This window comes from Leuciscus leuciscus (assembly GCF_965113295.1).
Source record: "Leuciscus leuciscus genome assembly, chromosome: 9".
In the NCBI taxonomy this organism is placed as follows: domain Eukaryota; kingdom Metazoa; phylum Chordata; class Actinopteri; order Cypriniformes; family Leuciscidae; genus Leuciscus; species Leuciscus leuciscus.
The window spans coordinates 27,672,154-27,691,125 of NC_138733.1; the positions used below are offsets into that span (position 1 = coordinate 27,672,154).

At 35.0% G+C, this 18,972-nt stretch overlaps 2 protein-coding genes across 6 annotated transcripts in view; one reads left to right on the plus strand and one right to left on the minus strand.

Annotated features, from left to right (window-relative positions):
- Positions 1–397: 397 nt before the first annotated feature.
- mffa (mitochondrial fission factor a) lies at positions 398–9,513 on the minus strand. Of its 3 annotated transcripts, XM_082179395.1 has the most exons (8): positions 9,346–9,513; positions 7,381–7,594; positions 7,040–7,209; positions 6,803–6,894; positions 3,860–4,024; positions 2,652–2,705; positions 2,439–2,523; positions 398–1,358 (listed from the first exon to the last, which is right to left on the minus strand). In XM_082179395.1, the coding sequence occupies exons 2-8, from the start codon at positions 7,592–7,594 to the stop codon at positions 1,227–1,229; spliced, it is 912 nt and encodes a 303-aa protein (XP_082035521.1). In that variant the 5' UTR covers positions 9,346–9,513; the 3' UTR covers positions 398–1,226. The 3 variants fall into 3 exon arrangements, with proteins under 3 accessions (XP_082035521.1, XP_082035519.1, XP_082035520.1); XM_082179393.1 differs by lacking the exon at positions 3,860–4,024 and having other exon boundaries at positions 9,346–9,511; XM_082179394.1 differs by lacking the exons at positions 2,652–2,705; positions 3,860–4,024 and having other exon boundaries at positions 9,346–9,509.
- A 1,611-nt stretch (positions 9,514–11,124) lies between these two features.
- Positions 11,125–18,972, plus strand: part of egfem1 (EGF-like and EMI domain containing 1) — a 48,178-nt gene continuing 40,330 nt past the window's right edge. For all 3 annotated transcript variants that reach the window (XM_082179541.1, XM_082179542.1, XM_082179543.1), the window contains exons 1-4: positions 11,125–11,441; positions 14,388–14,522; positions 15,839–15,948; positions 16,020–16,124. In XM_082179541.1, coding sequence (XP_082035667.1) covers positions 11,359–11,441; positions 14,388–14,522; positions 15,839–15,948; positions 16,020–16,124 — 433 coding nt within the window. In that variant the 5' untranslated portion in view covers positions 11,125–11,358. The remainder of the gene's footprint in view (positions 11,442–14,387; positions 14,523–15,838; positions 15,949–16,019; positions 16,125–18,972) is intronic.

Below are 18,972 nucleotides of genomic sequence, written 5' to 3' on the forward strand. Positions count from 1 at the left end.
TTGTTATTGTTAACCAAAACTATTAAAATTTGGTTTTGGTTATTGAAATGAATCTGAAATAATAAAAAACATAAATATTAGATTTAAAACTTGTTTTTAAAAAATAAACATGAAAATGAAAAAATGACAAATGCACATAACTAAAACTTAATCTAAAATGAAAAAAAAATATATAAAAATAAAAGCATATTCAAAGAATTACTAAATACTATAATGGTATAAAAATAATTACTAAAATAACTGCTACATTCATATTTACAGCTTTGTTTTGGAAAACCTTTTTACTTTAACCTGTCATGCATAAGACCGACATGTGCTTATACTTTATCTTCAGAAATGAAACGCAGACATGAAACTGAAACAAATCCCGTAGATTAAAAGCAGGCAGGACAGAGTGTAGTTCGCTACTGTTGTCATTTATTCAAATAAAAGCATTTGTAATTCAATGTTTATGGCTCTGTGAGAGGAAAACTGAATCTGTATCATTTCAGTAATATCCTGAAGAAAAGGTTGTAGCAGAAATGCCATCAGTAGCATATGGGCAGTTTTACATAAATAATGACAAGGACTAAACTCACACTAACAAGTATGGTTTCCATGTTGATGCAAGGTAACATACATATGTACCTAAATCACAACAGTCCATTAATAATACTATTATTTAATTTGATGCATTTCTCTTGTCTATGATATATCATTGAGTTCGATTCCATTGGTCTTTGTAAAAGTTTACATAATATTGAACTCATCTGGGCTGTTTCTCCCAAAAGCATCGTAAGCCTAAATTCATTGTAGAAGACCATTGGTGGCAATTGTTCTACAAACAACTTAGGCTTACGATGCTTTTGGTAAATGCAGTCCTGTATAGTAAACCTATGGAAAATATTATTACTGCCAAAGCTCAAAGACACGTGAAGTAATATATATGTACATCTAGTTCAAGCTTGGCTATGCAAAAAAACAAAACAAAAAAGGAATTAAAAACATACAAAACAAAGAAAAAGAGCAATTGTACAAATAAAAAAGAAAAGTGTATAAATACATATTTATAATAATAAAAATAAACGGACAAACTCAAACACAAAAAGCCATCCCTGACTTAACCACTTTTGCCGTGAAGAAAACAAAACATTTTAGCCATTAAAAAAATTTGGCTGAATTTTGACACATTGAAGCAGGGCAAGGTTTTTATTTTGCCCCTCCCACATTGTGGAGTCCATGCTGCTTTAGCGACGGAACCAAACCCAGCTGTTGATGAGCCAGAAAGCTACAGTAATGGAATACATGATCATTTCTCGCTTGGCTCTCTCTTTGTTCTCCTCCTCTATGAGCTGCAAACGCCGATTCAACTTGACAATCTGTAATGACACAAAATCAAAGAAATTAATGAACCCCTCCCATCTTTGAGGTTAAGTTCTGGTCAATTACACACATAAGATTTATTATTTTCTCCTTGCATGTGAATCATTCCCTCGTGGGTCAAAATGACCCGAAGCATTAAAATTACACTTAATTTTTTTGTCCAGAGAGCGTATATCGTTTCCTTCTGATAATATTTTTTCTTTTTTTAAATACAATTTTTTGGAAGATGTTTTGTTCTGTATTGTAAATGTGTTTAAATGTAACCCTTTCAAATCTGTGTGTGATCTGCATTGTCACTGATTGATTTTTATTTGGACAAAAACAAAAAACAAACATTGGCCCATTATATGCCCCCATTCATTTTAATGGGAATTTCTAGGTGTGTGTGTGTGTGTGTGTGCGTGCGTATGTAAAAAAATAACATCAAAAATCTTTTGCCCATTAAATTGACCCGCGAGGAAAGGATTTGTTATTTACTATTTTAAATACATAAATACTCCTTGAATCCAATTAAATTATGTTTGTGTATTCCAATTTCAAATTGGACAAAACTGTCCTGAGGAGAGAATTAAAGGAATTAATTTATTCTGGAAAGTAAACAATATATTGAAAATCAAAAGTGACAGTAAAGACATTTACATTGCTACAAAAGATTTCTATAATTTTAAATTTCTATTCATAAAACAATCCTGAAAAAAAATGCATCATGGTTTCCATAAAAAAAATAAAAAAAATCAAGCAGCACAACTGTTTTCAACATTGATAATAATAATGGTAAATGTTTCTTGAGCAGCAAATCATCATATTAGAATGATTTCTGAAGGATCATGTGACACTGGAGTAATGATGCTGAAAATACAGATTTGATTACAGGAATAAATTACATATCAATATATTCATTTGTAATAATATTTCACAATATTCAAATTTGACTGTATTTTTGTTCAAATAAATGCAGTCTTGGTGAGCGTAAGAGATTTTTTTTAATGGTAGTGCATTTAAAATTAAAAAAATTAAAAATCTTAGGAACTGCACACTATCGAGCATATAGAGTTGTTTTAACAGCAGAATAATACCTGTCTGCGTAGAGATGTGGCGTCGACAACGGCCATGTCATCCGCTCCTCCCTCTAGAGTAGAGTCCAGCGTGGCCAGCGCATACCTGTCAGAGACATTATTCATTTCATGAGACATTGAGATTGTATTGAGAGGATAGAGAGAAAAGCAAAGCAAAGCCAGAGAATAAAACAGATGACAGGGAAGAAATGAGAGGAAGAGAAAAAGAGATACCTGTTGTCATGCTGGGGGTTAGAGATGGTTGAACCCCCTCTGAGAGATGGCTTGCTGAGAAGCGGATACAGAGAAAGTGAAAGAGGGAAAGGACGAAAGAAGACACAGACAGACAACTTTAATAACACGCAGATGCGCTCTAACTAATATTTTATTGCAGGGGGTCTTTGTCTCACGGACCCTGTCAACATTTCATTTTATAAATCACATAAACCTCGCAAAAGAAATTATGATTTCATGATAAAGCAGCCAAAATACCAGAGAAATGTTCTTGGACCGGTTCCCAAGTAAAATAAAAGAAATAATAATAATATAAACAGAATTAATACATATTTGGGTCAATAAGATTTTGAAATAAATGCTTATTTAGCAAGGACAAATTAAATGAATCAAAAGTGACAGTTAAGACATTTATAATAAAAATATATATATTTTTCAAATAAATGTTGTTTTTTAAAACCTTTAATATTAAGAGGTTTTAAAAACCTTTAAAAAGCTAAAATATTAAGCAGCACAATTGTTTTCACTATTAATAATAATAAATGTTTCTTGAGCATCAAATCATCATAATAGAATAGAATGATTTCTGAAGGATCATGTGACACTGAAGACTGAAAAATAAAAATGTTTTATATATATATATGTGTGTGTGTGTGTGTGTGTGTGTGTGTGTGTGTGTGTGTGTGTGTGTGTGTGTGATAATTATTCCACAAATGCTTTCAAAAGAACTTCACTTTAAATGGACCCGAACATTTCTTTAAAAACTATACACCAATGCCACAAACTTATGTGTAAATTTAACTGAAATCTTAAAGCTCAGGAAAAAAGAAAGGATTCAAAGAAAAGAGTAAGAAATAAAACCCAAACAAAGAAGCAAAGGAAGAGGGGAAGCAGCGTGTCCACATCCAACAGCAAACAATACAGCGACAAAGCTGTCATCTAACAAACTACCTCCTAAAACTTAAATATGTAGCGTTCTATGGTTTGTGCATTACATTTTTTAAGGAGGAGTGTTTGACTGCCAGTGCAAATACGCTTAGTGCATTTCCTCACCTAATCGATTTGTCATCAGAATGACAGAAGAATGTCTAGAAGTCGTAGAGGACTTTGTTCCTGGCTTAATCTAACACATTTGTTTAGTTACTCTGTGAAGCAACATCTAAATGAGCCTTTCAGGGAAGATTCAGGGGTCTGATGTCAAAGGTCACCTGCGCTGGTTCTCGTCCAGGACCTCCAGGACCTGCTGGTAGGCCCGGCGTGTGGTTGACTGGATGAAGGAAAGGACACCGTGGGCGCTGAAGAGGTTAAACCCATCCTCGGCACCACCGAGGGGAGCCATAGTGCGCAATGCAGCAGAGGGGGAGGGAGTCATACTGACCGCACCACAGAGAGAGAGAGAGAGAGAGAGAGAGAGAGAGAGAGAGAGAGAGAGAGAGAGAGAGAGAGAGAGAGAGAGAGAGAGAGACGGAACCAAAGAACAAGAGAGGAAAAGTAGAAGATAGAAGAGAGAGAGAGAGAGAGAGAGAGTGAATGTCAAACAAATTTAAGGGTTCAGAAAGAAGGAAATAAAAGTAGAAAGAAACAGAAGTCGGATTATGAAAATAAAGACTACATTTCATTGGCCCGGGAGAAATGGAGAGATGTCACAATTGATGGGCAACAGCCTCACCGCATAAAAATAAACCTACAACCCCAATACAAACACGTCAACAAGCTGAAACAAGCAAACTCTCTTCGTTTTGACAACACCAACACACAAAGCAGTGTCTGAGCATCACAACCACAAGCCTCAAACGCAGATCCACATCAGGCCAACGATGAGGCTGTTTACTGAACCGTAGAATCCATCGACACTGATCCAAACAGACACAACTTCACCTCTGAGATCCTAACAGCAGTCTGCCTTAAAAATATCACATCAAAATTATAGCTCAAGTATTTGATAGGTGAATCTCATGAAAACATGTCCAGGACATTTTTCATAAAGAAATGTCTATGGAGGGACCAAAATGTTTTATTATTGTTATTATTAAAGGGATAGTTCTCCCAAAAATGACAATTCTGTCATTAATTACTCACTTTCATGTCATTCCAAACGTAAGACACAAATTAAGATATTTTTGATGAAATCCGAGAGCTTTCTGATCCCCCATAGACTGTGACGTTATGCGTGCGGTGCTGACACAGGTGCCGGCCAATACTGAGCAGAACCCGGAAGTGCTGCACTGTGTTTACAACGTGAACAAGAGAAGAAATTGCTGAATAAAGTTATTTTGTTGTTGTTTTTTGCACACAAAAAGTATTCTCGTCGCTTCATAACATTATAAGATTGAACCACTGTAGTCTCATGGACCATTTTAATGACGTCTTTACTACCTTTCTGGGCCTTGAAAGTTGCAATGCCGTTGCTGCCTATAGGTGGTTCAGAAACCTCACGGATTTCATAAAAAATATCTTAATTTGTGTTCTGAAGATGAACGAAGGTCTTACGGGGTTGGAACGACATGAGGGTGAGTAATTACTGACAGAATTTTCATTTTGGGGTGAACTATCCCTTTAAGCACATTTGTAAATACGTTATCATTTATATATTATATTCCTTATAGAATAAGGGTTATATTAAAATACATAGTTTAATTTAATAAATAATTTATCATATACATTTTTATTATTGTATTGTACTGTATTATTTTTTTTTAAAGCTGAATATCATTTCTTATATCCTTTTGATTTTAAGATGAAATAAGAACTGGACATGTTCTTGATAGATTTAGTGTGATTACTGATGTAACAGGGTTATTAAGTTTATTGCTGATTTTGTGTATTGCCACTTGTTATTAGTCAATATTATAATATATAATATTTAAATACACTAGCGTTTAAAAGTTTGGGGTCAGTAAGATTTTAGAAATAAGAAGTCTCTTATGCTCACAGAGATTTCATTTATTTGATCAAAAATTCAGTAAAATATTATTACATTTTACAATAACTGTTTTCTATATATATGTTAAAATGTTTTATTTCTGTGATGGCAAAGCTGAATTTCCAGCATCATTACTAGTCATCATCATCACTCCAGTCTTCAGTGTCACATGATCCTTCAAAAATCATTCTAAGATGCTGATTTGAAGAAGAACATTTCTTATTATTATTATTATCAATGTTGTAAAAAACAGTTGTGGTGCTTATTATTTTTGGTGTAAACCGTGATGCTTTTGTTTCGGGACTCTTTCATGAATAGTAGATTCAAAAGAACAGCATTTTTTAAAACCGAAATCTTTCACCATTATAAATGTATTCACTGTCACTTCTGATCAATTTAATGCATTCCTGCTATATAGTAATAAAATAATAATCATACTGACCCTAAACTTTTAAATGGCAGTGTACATTTAAATACAAACAAATATTATATTATGATTATGTTAAAATGTCCTTTTTAGTCTAAATTTAGAGTAAAGTTTGATAAAAGACAGTTTGGCTGATGGGCATGACACATTAGCAGCAGAAGCCAAACTGGTCTTAATTTTATTGGGGTCTAGAAAAAAAGAGGTGCTGGTCATTGGTGGGTTTAAGTACTTTTATTGACAGATCAGCCAATCAGAAAACATCATGTCAAAACAAGCCAACAATTGTTTGGTTGAAGGAGAATGACTGATCTGTTAGTTTTTTTAAGTACAAACCCTCAGTGTGAACAGCTCCACAATGCAAGGAGTGGCCATTCATTAGAGTACAATAGAGTAGAATAGAGCTGTCAGGCAGTCATGATGGCATGAGGGAAACTGACTGACAAAGCAACTCTAAACTACACTGACCATTGACCAATACCACATCACAAGCTGTTTTATTTTGTGATCAAATTGGTTTTAACCATGACTGACAGGTGTGATCGGGCCACACCTGTACATGCAATAACATGCACTGACCTGCAAAAAAAAGCACAAAAGCCAAACTAAAAGGGCTTGAAACTAAACAATATCCATGCATGGTTCTAACTCACCCCCTTTGAGTCAGCATCATGAAGGGAGAAAGAGAGACACCAGGGAGGAGGAAAAAACATATAATGGAGTGAGAGGGCCATGTTGACAGGGCAGAGGTGAAACCAAAGTACATGTGTGTGTGTGTGTGTGTATTCGTGGCTTTGCACTCACGTGGAGTCGTTTCTGGCGAGCTGGCCATTGTGTTGCACACCTATGTTCTCGCTGACCGTGCGCTCTCTACGTGCCTTGGTTAGCGTGCGTACCTGTGTGAAGAAGAAGAAGAAGTGAAAAGTGGATAGGTGTTCCTCCTCATTTTACTGAACCCAAGCCGTTCTTTTTTTAGTGACGTTCATTACCACTCACTTCTACACAGCCCACATCTTGCTAAATTAAGTCTGTCCCACTTACTTCTTCGCTAGGCTGACTTGCAGAGATTGCCTGCTCCATTTCGTGGAAGTCGAAGGGCCGTTCGTTGAGCGTGAGGACCCGAGGTGGCGTCCTGAGGGACAGTGTTGACTCCAACGGGGTGGACTGGATGATGTCCGGGTCTCTGGGATATTGCATGTCATCACTGTCTCCTACATAGAAAGATGAGTGACCGATCAGATATTCGTCCACTCTGTGTGTGTGTGTTTGTGGATAATTCAAGTGAAACAAACTGCCTAAAAGAGAAATTCACCCTCATTTCATGCCAAATCTGTAAGACAGCGAAACACAAAAGAAGATATTTTGTGCTGTCCATCTCGTACCTGCCACTACGATTCTCTCGGGAACGTGCATCATTGCCGTGCGGAGCGTGTTCCGCTCTGGGAGTTCCTGCTCTTCTGAGCTAAACGGAGCCACTTTGAGCTGCTCAGGAATGCGCATTCTCTGACTGATGCCCTCTGTGTATTCCAGCTCATAGTGGATCCGGTTCATCTCCGCCATCTCGGCTGTGGGAGAGGGGAACGCCGCTCCACTCATCTACAGGGAGAGAGGAGGATGGGTGTACAGAGAAAATACCAGGTCAGCTGTGATGACATACAGCATGTCAATTCCATAGTCAAACAAGATTCCAAAGGAATGTGAATAGAATTCTTATTGGAATCCTGTAAGAATCAAATATGATCTTACTGGAGGTATACATCTTTTTTTTTTTGTGCAAATATAAATAAATAAAACAAAGATTGCTGGAACAATTGGTTATCGCCATAAGTCCATACCAATAGTTTTTGGATTTATATGAAATGGTATCACTTTACAAAAAGTCTCCATTTGTAACGTTAACTAAGGTTAATAAAGTATTGTTGTTTATTGTTAATTTTAACATTTACTAAAACATTTTTTTACATTTGAAAGATGTATCTCTTAACATTAGTGAATGCACTATGAATTAACATGAATGATCAAGGTATAATTAATATTTATCTTAAAAAAATTACAGTACATTTTCATGGTTCAGTACTGTTTTAAAATGTTTGTATTAAAGTTCAGCGCTATTTTGTGTCTTATGTTTGTTTTCATTTAATATCCATTTTAAAAATTATTGGTTGATTAGTTGGTTATCGAACAGCGCGCTGAATCTCAAACCAGATTAGAAGCTTTAAAATCATTCCTCTTGCAGGAGCATTTTATCCTATAGATCAAAGTTATTTTTATTATTTTAGAACTATTCTTATACTATTACAGTGTTTATTAATATGAGCTTATATTTTGTAGTTTAACATAATTGTAGTTTAAGTTTTATTTAATGTTGTCATTTTTTATTTTGGTTTTATTTTTCTGTTAAGCTTTAATTTATTTTTATTTCAGTTTTTGTTAATTAGTTGCCAAGGCAACATGTCTTAGGTTTAAGTTTCTCATCTAGCCTATTATTTATAGTTGTAACAACTACAAATCATAGTAATGAACAATTAATAATGGTTTCAGATTCAGTTAACGATAACAACACTGGCTCTAAAAATGATCTGGTTTTGTTGTGCTGAAATTAAAGAGAAATAAAAATTCAATATAATTCCTAATTATAAGAGAAAATACATTCAAAGCATATCATGAATCCAAATCTCATACAACAAAACCGGAATCACAGGTTGTCCAACCTGGCCTCTGTGACCTTTACCTCTAATACAAAAAGAGCTCATAATACTGCAAGTTTGCTTATAATGCTACTAAATAATATTATTACATTTATGTAATCCAGATAAATAACCAATTCAGCCACTATCATCCCCAGACCCTCAGGCTAAACTGAAGCACAGAAAGTAAAGCAGCTGTCATCACCAGTGTGTTGTGGTTTGATCATGAGATCAACTATTTCAGGAAGAGAAATGCCAATGAACACACTATCCACAGTTTAACCTATAAGTAGGCATACCTACTGAATGAATTGAAATATATTATGTTTCAGAAAAAACAAAACAAAGTCAATACGGACGTTTTTGGTTTCATTTCATTTGAGAGCAGCAGTTAACGTAACGTTACTACAGTGAAAACACCTGCTGTAAATTTTGTTTTAAATGTTTGGGTGGATCCGATCAAACCAAACAGAAAATACATAATAACAAGGTCAAATACTTTAGTGTCACATTTGGGCCAAGAAAAAATAAACTGTTAGTGTAATCAATAAATGATGAGTACATCATCAGGGCCCTAAAGTAGTTAACGTACATCAATGACAGCTGATAAAGGGCTAAAGCATGATCAGAAATCACATTACAATTCATTTAGACTCATACCTTCACCGAGATCAGATCCACCGACGGCTTAGACACGTAAAAGTGGAATGCTATCGTAAAATCAGCTAATTCTGAGGGTTTTTAGAAAAAGATAATCATCCCGCACTAGTAGAGCACAGACCAGCTCAACCCAGACCAGACCCGCACAGCCGCTGCGTGAAGCGGAACTGAGGAGAGAGCTTTACACGCGCTTTTCAAATTAAGAGTCTCTCCGTTGGGACATCATTTAAAAGTCACGGGGTTTCGCTCATCTTCGGGGGAAACACTGTTTATTGGTAACTGTTCTGTCAGTTAACTTTGTTTTAAATAACATTATATTTGTATTATATTAGAGACTACTACACACAAAATGTTAACATTTAGCCTATACGTAGAATGATAAAACCTAATTTGTATTCTGTTTACAAATGCTACATTGTCACAAATCACATTAGTAAGTAGGCTAATTAATTAGGCCTACTATAATTGAATTACTTTTTCCTTGAAAATGTAGCCTAAAGTAAGGGTTTACTCTGATTTATTTTCTATAATTTAATTAAAGTTAGCCTATTCTGATGTAATTGCAGTAAACAGTAAATAGGCTACTAGACTACAGAACAATTTTATATTAAACAATAGTGGATTTAACATGAAAAGTTAACGTCTAATGATAAAATGTATGTTTTTAATGTAACCTTTGCCCTTTAAATACTTTGGTCAGTTCAAGAATAATTTATGCAATTTTATTTTATTTATTTGAAAGAAGAAAAGAGCAGTTTCATGCCTATCCTACTGTTCAACTGGTCGAGGGATTTGGAAATAGAGGATTTGGAAGTAGTAATAATAAGCAGTTTTGGGGGTAACACATTACAAGTTGCCTAATCAGATTACTTTTTTCAAGTAACTTGTAAAGTAACGCATTCGTTTTAAAATTTACATTAAAATATGAGTAACTTTGTTTTCCCATTGACTGACAGCTCTCCTGTCCCCATGTTGAGAAATGATGGTTATTAGACTAAAACTCATCACACTTGCACAAAAACAGATTCAGTATTCACCTAAATGAATAAAAACCATGAAATGCAAACTCAGAATATATTACACAAATCTGCAATAATTAAATAGCCTATATGTTAAATTACACAAATATAGCCTACTTTATGTATTTAATCTCACTTTATTAACCAATGTCTTTGCTTTTGACCTTGATCATACTAATAAGCAAAAAAAGATAGGCAAAAAATCAACATCACAATTAGTTTTTTGTGTTAAAATAAGATTGTGGTACTTTCTTCTCCTGTCCTATTCGTCTGCAATCCTGCAGAAAGCTTATTCATTTCACTTTTGGTGCGAAGGAGCCTTTACATTAAAAAAAATAAAAAATAACTTGTTTATTTGTTATTAATATCAAACCAGCAAGCCCAGGTGTGAAAAATAGCCTTACCATAAAGTATAACGGAATTACTTTACATTAAAAGTAGCAAGTTCCTTTAAGGAGCATTACGTTTAACTTTCCCCAACACTGAATGCTTAGTAGGCTACTTTTTAGAGAGAATTAGTAGCCTACATTAATCTCACTTCTGAAAATGTAATTATAACCTAACAAGTATAATTAATTAGCCTAGTTTTTAGAGTAACTTACCCTACACACATCACACAGAACTTGAGAAACAACCGCTAGATATGTTTTGAGCGGTATGTTTCCATCGTGGCCCCTAACGGTTGAATGTGTGTGTGTGTGTGTGTGTGTGTGTGTGTGTGTGTGTGTGTGTGTGTGTGTGTGTGTGTGTGGTGGGAAGAGCGCTGAGCGATTGTCCAGTCTGTCTCAGTGTGCTCCCGGTTGAGGATACCAGCTCCAGGACTCTAGGATGCTCGATTATTTCAGTTCGCAAGGAGAAAACGTTTAGCGCTTTCACAAAGATACAGCTCTATAGCCTACTCTCGTATAATGAAGTGATTGGACCCTTTAAAGTGGACGGCGGGGCCCTGGAACCTGAAGAGTGTCTGCTGCATGTGGATATGCTGTAGTAAACGATGTGCAGCTCCGTGGCTCTGCTCTGCTGCTGTGTGCTCGTGTCTCTCAACGGCGCAGCATCACTGGACCTGCAGCCCGACATGTGAGTCACCGAACACACAGCTTATTATATTTTTTACATCTTTTTTTTTTTTTTTTTGCATTTGAAGACGGAAAAACTTAACCCAAACATATAGGCAATTCAAAGAAAACATTTGTCTTCAACATTAGGCTACCATTCAACTTTAATAACATTAATAAGAATAACAAACATTCAATTTTACCTTTCATTAATGTATAGGCCTACACAGTCTTGACATTTTAATTAATATAAATGTTCATTTTCGACTTGAAAATACTTAAAAACTTCTAAAAATAGCTTATATTTTGTGATTAAAGTATAAAGTGCTACTTGAATGCTACCTATCATCATGGCTCAACAGGTAAATGTTTAAGGAAATGTAATTGAATCTAGTGAAAGCATTTCGCTTATGAAAAGTTTATCTCAGTGTCCTGATCTATTTTTGTCGTAACATTGGTAATGCCTTAAATGACTATTAACAATAATAATAATTAATCAGTAGGCTATGGTTTCTTACCGCAAGCTGTTTGTTTTGGTACCAATAGCTCAATAATTTGGAACGGGACACTGATCATTAATGTGTTATTTCTAATGCCCTTTAGGTGTCGCCAAAAGCGCCAGATTCCATTTAAAATGTGAAATTATCTCCAAACATAAATGATCATTAAATTATTTAATTTATTCTGTAAAGACCTGATTACCATATTTTGAATGTATATATATATATATATATATATATATATATATTCACCTAAACAACTTGCTTTGAAACAGTTACAAATAGACTTGACTCAAATTTGGAATTTGGAAATATGTAAAGCGTGACTGAGGCCAGTGAGTGTTTGACACTGACTCCAGGGCTGATCCGGCGTGTGACTGTGCAGTTTATCTGAGAGCCCCATAATTGACTCAGGATGTGCTTTATTACGCCCAGATGGTCATAGGAAACAACCTGAGAGAGAACATGACCCTCTGAGGCAGAGCCCAGACTCACCACATTCGCTCTGTGAAACTAAAATAAAGAATTTAAGAGCCAGACTGTCACAGATGGATTCAAACAAATCAACAATCCTGATGTATTTATGAAGTTGAAATGCATTCTCAGCGATATTCCATATTCTGAGCAGTGGATGAGGTGCTGGTGCTCTATTGGACAACAGTGAGAAAGATATAAATCAACTAACAGCTTCTGACAGATATATGAGTGCAAGGAGAAGTGAATGAAAGCTGAGTTTGTATGTATATTCTTAGCTGTGGTTTAGTGCCAAAATTAAATATTTAGGTGGACTCAATTGAAAAATCTGTTCATAAATAAAAGTATATACTTTTTTATTCTAAAAATGAGAGAAAATAACTCAGCAGGTTTATTTTAGTATATAGCTTTTATTTGTATATTTTCAGTTTTCATTTTAATTTGAGTAATTTTGTTATGTATTTAGTTTTGATTTATTTTTTTACAAATATTTATATTTTTCTGTAATTTATTTTTCTTTGAGTTATTTTAGTACTTCGACTTGAACTTATTTTATTTCAGTTAGTTGCCAAGGCAACAATAAAAAATTTTTTTATGTTCACGTATTTAGTTTTCGTTTATATTTTATTTTAAGCTTTATTTCAGTTAAAGAAAACCAATTTTATTACGTTTAGTTTTACTAACAATAACCACTCATGTTATTTTAGTATATTATAAATATGTTAATATTTTGAATTAGATTTTATATTCACGTTTTCTGTTTTCACTTTAATTTAAGTTAAAGTTTTAGTCATTTTGTTGTTTGTTTTTGTCATTTTTATTCGTTAAAAAAAAGTCTACAGTATTTATTGATTTTTATTTATTGGTTTTAGTTTATTTAGTTTTAGTTGGTTTAGTAGCCTACTTCAACTTAAACTAAAGGAAAATGAGAAATGTTGCCTTGGGGAACATCTTGCTGAAATAAAATAAGTTTTCCTTTGTTTAATGGAATTAAACCATCCCTCCCCAATATACAGTTTTTTTGTCATGTGGTCCCCAGTCCTGAATATGTGGTTATCCCAGTATTTAGTGAGGAACTTGTGCATATTGGTATCCGTATGTCTGTTTACTGTCAGCTGACAGCTATGGTGCACACATGCTAACCCACATACAGTATATGTTCTTCTGTGAGCATTTATGACGAAATTGCTAATTATGACATCATTAAAAGAGGGGCTTTGATGTTAAAAGTCCAAAATGAGACAAAATTAAGATTTGTGGCTCACAAGTGCCCCCTATATGCAATTGATTTTTTCTTAAGGAGTAGTTCACCCAAAAATGATGTCATCATTTACGCACCTGCATGTCGTTAAAGACTTTCGTTATTTTTAATGAGAGATTTCTATCCTTCCATTGACAGTCCACGCAACTACCACTTTGGTGCTTCAAAAAGTTCATAAAGAGATCGTAAAAACTAATCCATATGAATTAAGCGGTTTAGTCCAAACTTTCTGAAGGGACTCGATCACTTTATATGCTGAAAAGATATAGGCAATTATTCACATATAAACATTCATCAACGCACACATCTGCTCATCTTTCACAGGTTTTGTCATACATGTCTTTGTGTGTCATGTCTTTTTTCAGTGAGGAGTCCGATATTACAGGACAATACCGTATAATAAATTATAACAGAAGCAGACCAAATTACAAAATACAATAAAAGTAGTTTACAGTGCTAAATTGAATTACAGTACAGTAAATCAAAATACAGTTACTTGCTGGCAACCATGCTGCCAGTAATGTACTGTAAAAATACAAGAAAATAGTTAACAATGAGGTTCATTTTCGTGTATTACGCAGCATGTTTGAGCTTCAGCAAGAACCAATGAGGTTTATTCTCGTGTTACGCATCACGCAACACACTGAGGTTCATTTAGGGTTTTATAAGGTTAAGTATAACAGTATATATATGTATTGAAGTATAGTTGATAAACTTTTTCACTGTTTCTCAGGCCAAATGTGTGTGAGGAGCAGGAGATGTCTATGCTGGGAGTGAGGCAACCGTGTGTTCAGGCATTCACCCGTATGGTGAAGGTGTGGCGGCAGGGCTGTTCTTCTCAGCACTGGTGCATGGGCTACGAGAGGAGGTGAGACACACTCGAACAAAAACTATTTACATTATTTCCATGTTTAAACATCTGTCAGTCAGTATTCTTTAAATAATTTCCTCTTATTACTATTTCCCCCGAACAATAATCTCTTAAGTCAGAGCAGTGACTTTTATTTAAGAGATTTGCTTTCCTACCATTTAATTTGCCAATTACCATAGCAGATGCTTTCCATTGACTTAAGTACACTGATTTGAAAGCTCTTCTGGAAATCTGGGGTTAAGTGATTTGCACATGGTGATTTAATAGGAGTCATAATAACCAACTATTGCTCATCTGAAAGCAGACCTAATTTCACACTCTTCGTCAACATATGTTCTTACTAAACATAAGACTTCTATCTGGCATGCTGAATACTGACCTGCGGATCAATTTAACCAAGAAAATTGGGCAAAACACAGTAACTGCGACAACACTGAAACAGGAAAAAAATTGCTTAAAAGTTTTAAAGGTAAATTTGTTTTTATTCTGAGCACTGTCACAGGAAAGAGCTCATTGGTTCAAAGAAAGAAAGAAAGAAAAAAAGAAGAATATATTGCAAAATAATGCAGTAGCCCTCTATTGGAAGTACAAAAAAAAACTTAATTATGTATAGTAGAAACTAATTCCAAACAATGTTACACATATTTATACTATTAATTATTTTATAGCTATATAACATTTTACGAAGGGGATCTCTAGAGGGGGTCACGAGAAAGATCATATTTTACACCTAAAAGATTTAAAACCACTGGACTAGAGAACCGCTTGCACTGTGAATCGTTTAGAATCGTCATATGAACTGGTTCAAAAGATGAATTGAAAAGACTCGACTCAAACCAACGACTCGTTCACAAATCGGTTATGTTCTTCTCACAGAATCCATCGCTTTTTTGTGCCACTATGCTGCTTTTTAAATGCGCTAGACAGCTGCATTTGGCTGCTTTTCATCGTTTTTTTTTTTTTTTTGCGCATTGTGATCACGTTTTTAAGTTAAAAGAGGTTCAACAATAGGAAGATTTTGCAAGTATTGTGAGCGCGATTAGAGTAGCAACTGTATAATTTGACGGCTCTTCATGTTATTACGTTATTTCCGGAGCACAGAATGAACAATACATATTTTGTGGTTAAATGTTTTTAAAAAATCCCCTTTTATTTGAGCAATGTTATGTAGGCCTATGTCTCATTTGTCATCGTCAAACAATTTTTAATTGTTATACTATGTTGCATTAGGCCTAAATCAGCCTCTACACATAAATAATTAACCTATTAACTCTATTTCTGCATCTATTTCTCTATCTGTATGTCTATCTCAGGACAGGCTATTATACAGTGTATAGGCAGGTGTATAATATGGAGATGCAAACAGTCTACAGGTGTTGCCCAGGATGGATGCAGAGAGGGGAAGAGAGAGGCTGTCTTCATAGTGAGTATCATAACACTGTATGTGTGTGTGTTATGGATACCGAGTATCTGAACAGTGCGTGTTATCTACAGGAGTGTGTTCTTCTGGTACCTGCTTTAACGGTGGGATGTGCTCTGAGACCAGTGATCAGCTATGTCAGTGTCCAGAAGGGTTCGAAGGAACGCGCTGCCAATACGGTGAGTCTTTCATGCCTTTTGAAGGGGTTGAAGTTTCAGCGCATGAATAGTGGCTTATTTATCTTTTGAATGTTCAAGAATGGGTTCTGTGGTCATGTCTTCATTGATCTGTTTTAGGTCTGCTGCATGAATCAAGCTGTTTGCGTATATGCATATGAGTTTGTGTTGGTGCATCTGTACATTCGAGTGTTGTATATTTCTAAGTCGAGGTCAACTGGTGTCTTTGAAGCTTGTTTCCCTGGTGTTTCTCCTCCCACACTCTCTTTCCACCACCCGTGAGTGCACTAAAGTGAGTTTTCTCAGGCAAACGTCACTGTGGTTTGTTAGATTCTCACTTGTTTCTGCCTCTCATGGTTTGTTTTGACAGCAGATGTGAGGTTTTCACACTGTGAGGTGTCGAATGAGAGTGTATGTGTTCTGGTGGTAAACATGGTTTACCAGATCTGGTTATCTGTTTAACAGCAAAGAGTTTGACTTCAACTGAAATCAGCAGAGTAAATATGCCTTTGAGCATTGAAGAAGCCTCCACACAGTAGCATGTGAATGAGATTTCGAGTTTGTGTCTTAACAGTAAACCTCTAAGTTTAGTCAGTGATCTGTGTGTGTGTGATCTGCCTAAAGCAGCTTTCCTGCTGTGGTTTTGTGCTGAGATGGAGGTTTGTGCTCCTAAAATGCTTTCTCAGAGTTTCTAAAATTAAAGTTTTCTTCTGCATGTCCGTAACACGGAAGGCTGATGGCTAAACAGTACGACGGTGAAATGACTGTGATGAAAAATGTCTTTTCCATGTTGGACTGGTAAACCCATTAAGCTCATTTGACTCTGAGACTGTGTATATGTGCATGTGGAAGAATGTTTTTACAGTGCTCTCTTTCAATAGACGCTGCCACTGTAGCCCAGGACACGCTGTAGCTCATCTGCCCTTTCCTGTTGGACTGATTTGCTGTGTTTAAAGGCCACTGGCCACGTCTCAGTTCTGACAGAGAGAAAGCAGGGAATACTATTCATAGAATAAGGAGTAGTGTACCCTCATGTTGTTCCAAACCTGTAGCACTTACTGTCTTCCGTGGAACAAAAAATGAGATGTTCGATAGAATGTTCAAGCTGTTCTTTATAATAAAAGTGAATAGTGACCAGGAGCTGTCAAACTAAGGAACAGTCATCACAAATGTATCATAAAAGATGTGCATAGACTATTTTTATGGTACTTTTATAGTGTTCTTTGATAATTTTTTAAAGCTTGACAGCTGCTGATGTTTTATAGGCAGAGCAGTGTGAATATTATAAAAAAAAAAAAAAAAATCTTGAGTTTATAATGACAATGCCTAACTATGTTTTCATCTTTGTTTTGTTTTTTAAATGTATGAACATTGTATATAAACACACACCTGTGCCTCAGAGGTATTTATTTAGATATTAGAGGACAATTGAATCACTCTTTAATAGAACAGAGACTACTGTTAACTATTGACTATGACTTTGGCCTCAATAAACTCCTAATTGCTGCTTATTAATAGTTAGTAAGGTAGTTGTTAAGTTTAGGTATTGGGTGTGATTAAGGGATGTAGAATATGGTCATGCAGAAAAAGGCATTAATATGTGCTTTATAAGTACTAATAAACAGCCAATATCCAAGTAATATGCATGCTAATAAGCAACTAGTTAATAGTGAGAATTGGACCCTAAACTAAAGTGCTACCGATTCAACTAGTATTAATTGATTTAAGGCTCAGCATTGTTTCAGATTTTTCTCCTCAAATTGCTTAGAAGAAATGAAAATAGACCCATATAAGACAATTGTTGACAAACAGTATAAAGCTAGAAAATGAATTTGGTCAGAAGATCTCAGATCATTTGGTCTTGAAATCTTTTGAGGAAGGCTACAAAAAGTCTTCCTTTACTCTCCATTTAAAAATGTAAAAGATTGTGTTGTTCTATTAAACAACAGTGTCTTCCTGATGGGGTTGAAGAGACTCATGGGAAACAAGCTCTTCACTGTGTCCATTACTGCAACTTCCCTGTTTACAGGTTTACAATATGTGCTAAGCGGACAGTGTTTAAAGATGTGTCTGTGTGTACTGAGTGTGTTTGATACAGTTTGCCTGAGGGTTTCCTTTCCTCCATCTTGTTTGCTCTACACTGGAGTTAAGAGCTACAACCCCACTGAGGGTCCTGACTCTACATACTTCCCTGGAATACCACAGAGTATTGAGGAGTTCAAGAGTTACTGATCCACAAACAACTTGTTTAGGCACCTCTTTAAATTGGGTCACAAATCTTACATTCTTTGCATGGACACACACAGATATCCATATATTATATTCTTATATAGTCCAGTTGACATCTTTATAATTTCAGTACAGACCCAGCCTCACTGTTTTGAATGCAGAAAGGCATCATTTCATTTAGGGATAGTTCACCAAAAAATGAAAATCCTGTCATCATTTACTCACCAAACCTGAATGACTTTATTTCTTCTGCAGAACACAAAAGAAGACGTTGTTGTTTTGGAGCCTAATGACTTTCATTGTATAGACAAAAAAGTTCAAACATTCTTTAAAATATCTTCTTTTGTTTTCCACAGAAGATATAAAGTCATACATGTTTGGAATGATATGAGGGTGAGTAAATAATGTGAGATTTTTCAGTTTTAGATGAACTGTCCTTTAATCGTTCATAATGTTACACAATTTTGAGTGTTAATGTAATGTACATGTATAATGTAATATGTATATCGACATAGCCAAAATAAATGCATTTAATATATTTGTTTTCATAGCCTTGGAGGACAATATTGGGACAGAATTGGGACAGCAATTATATACATTTTTTAATAATTAATAATCTTTG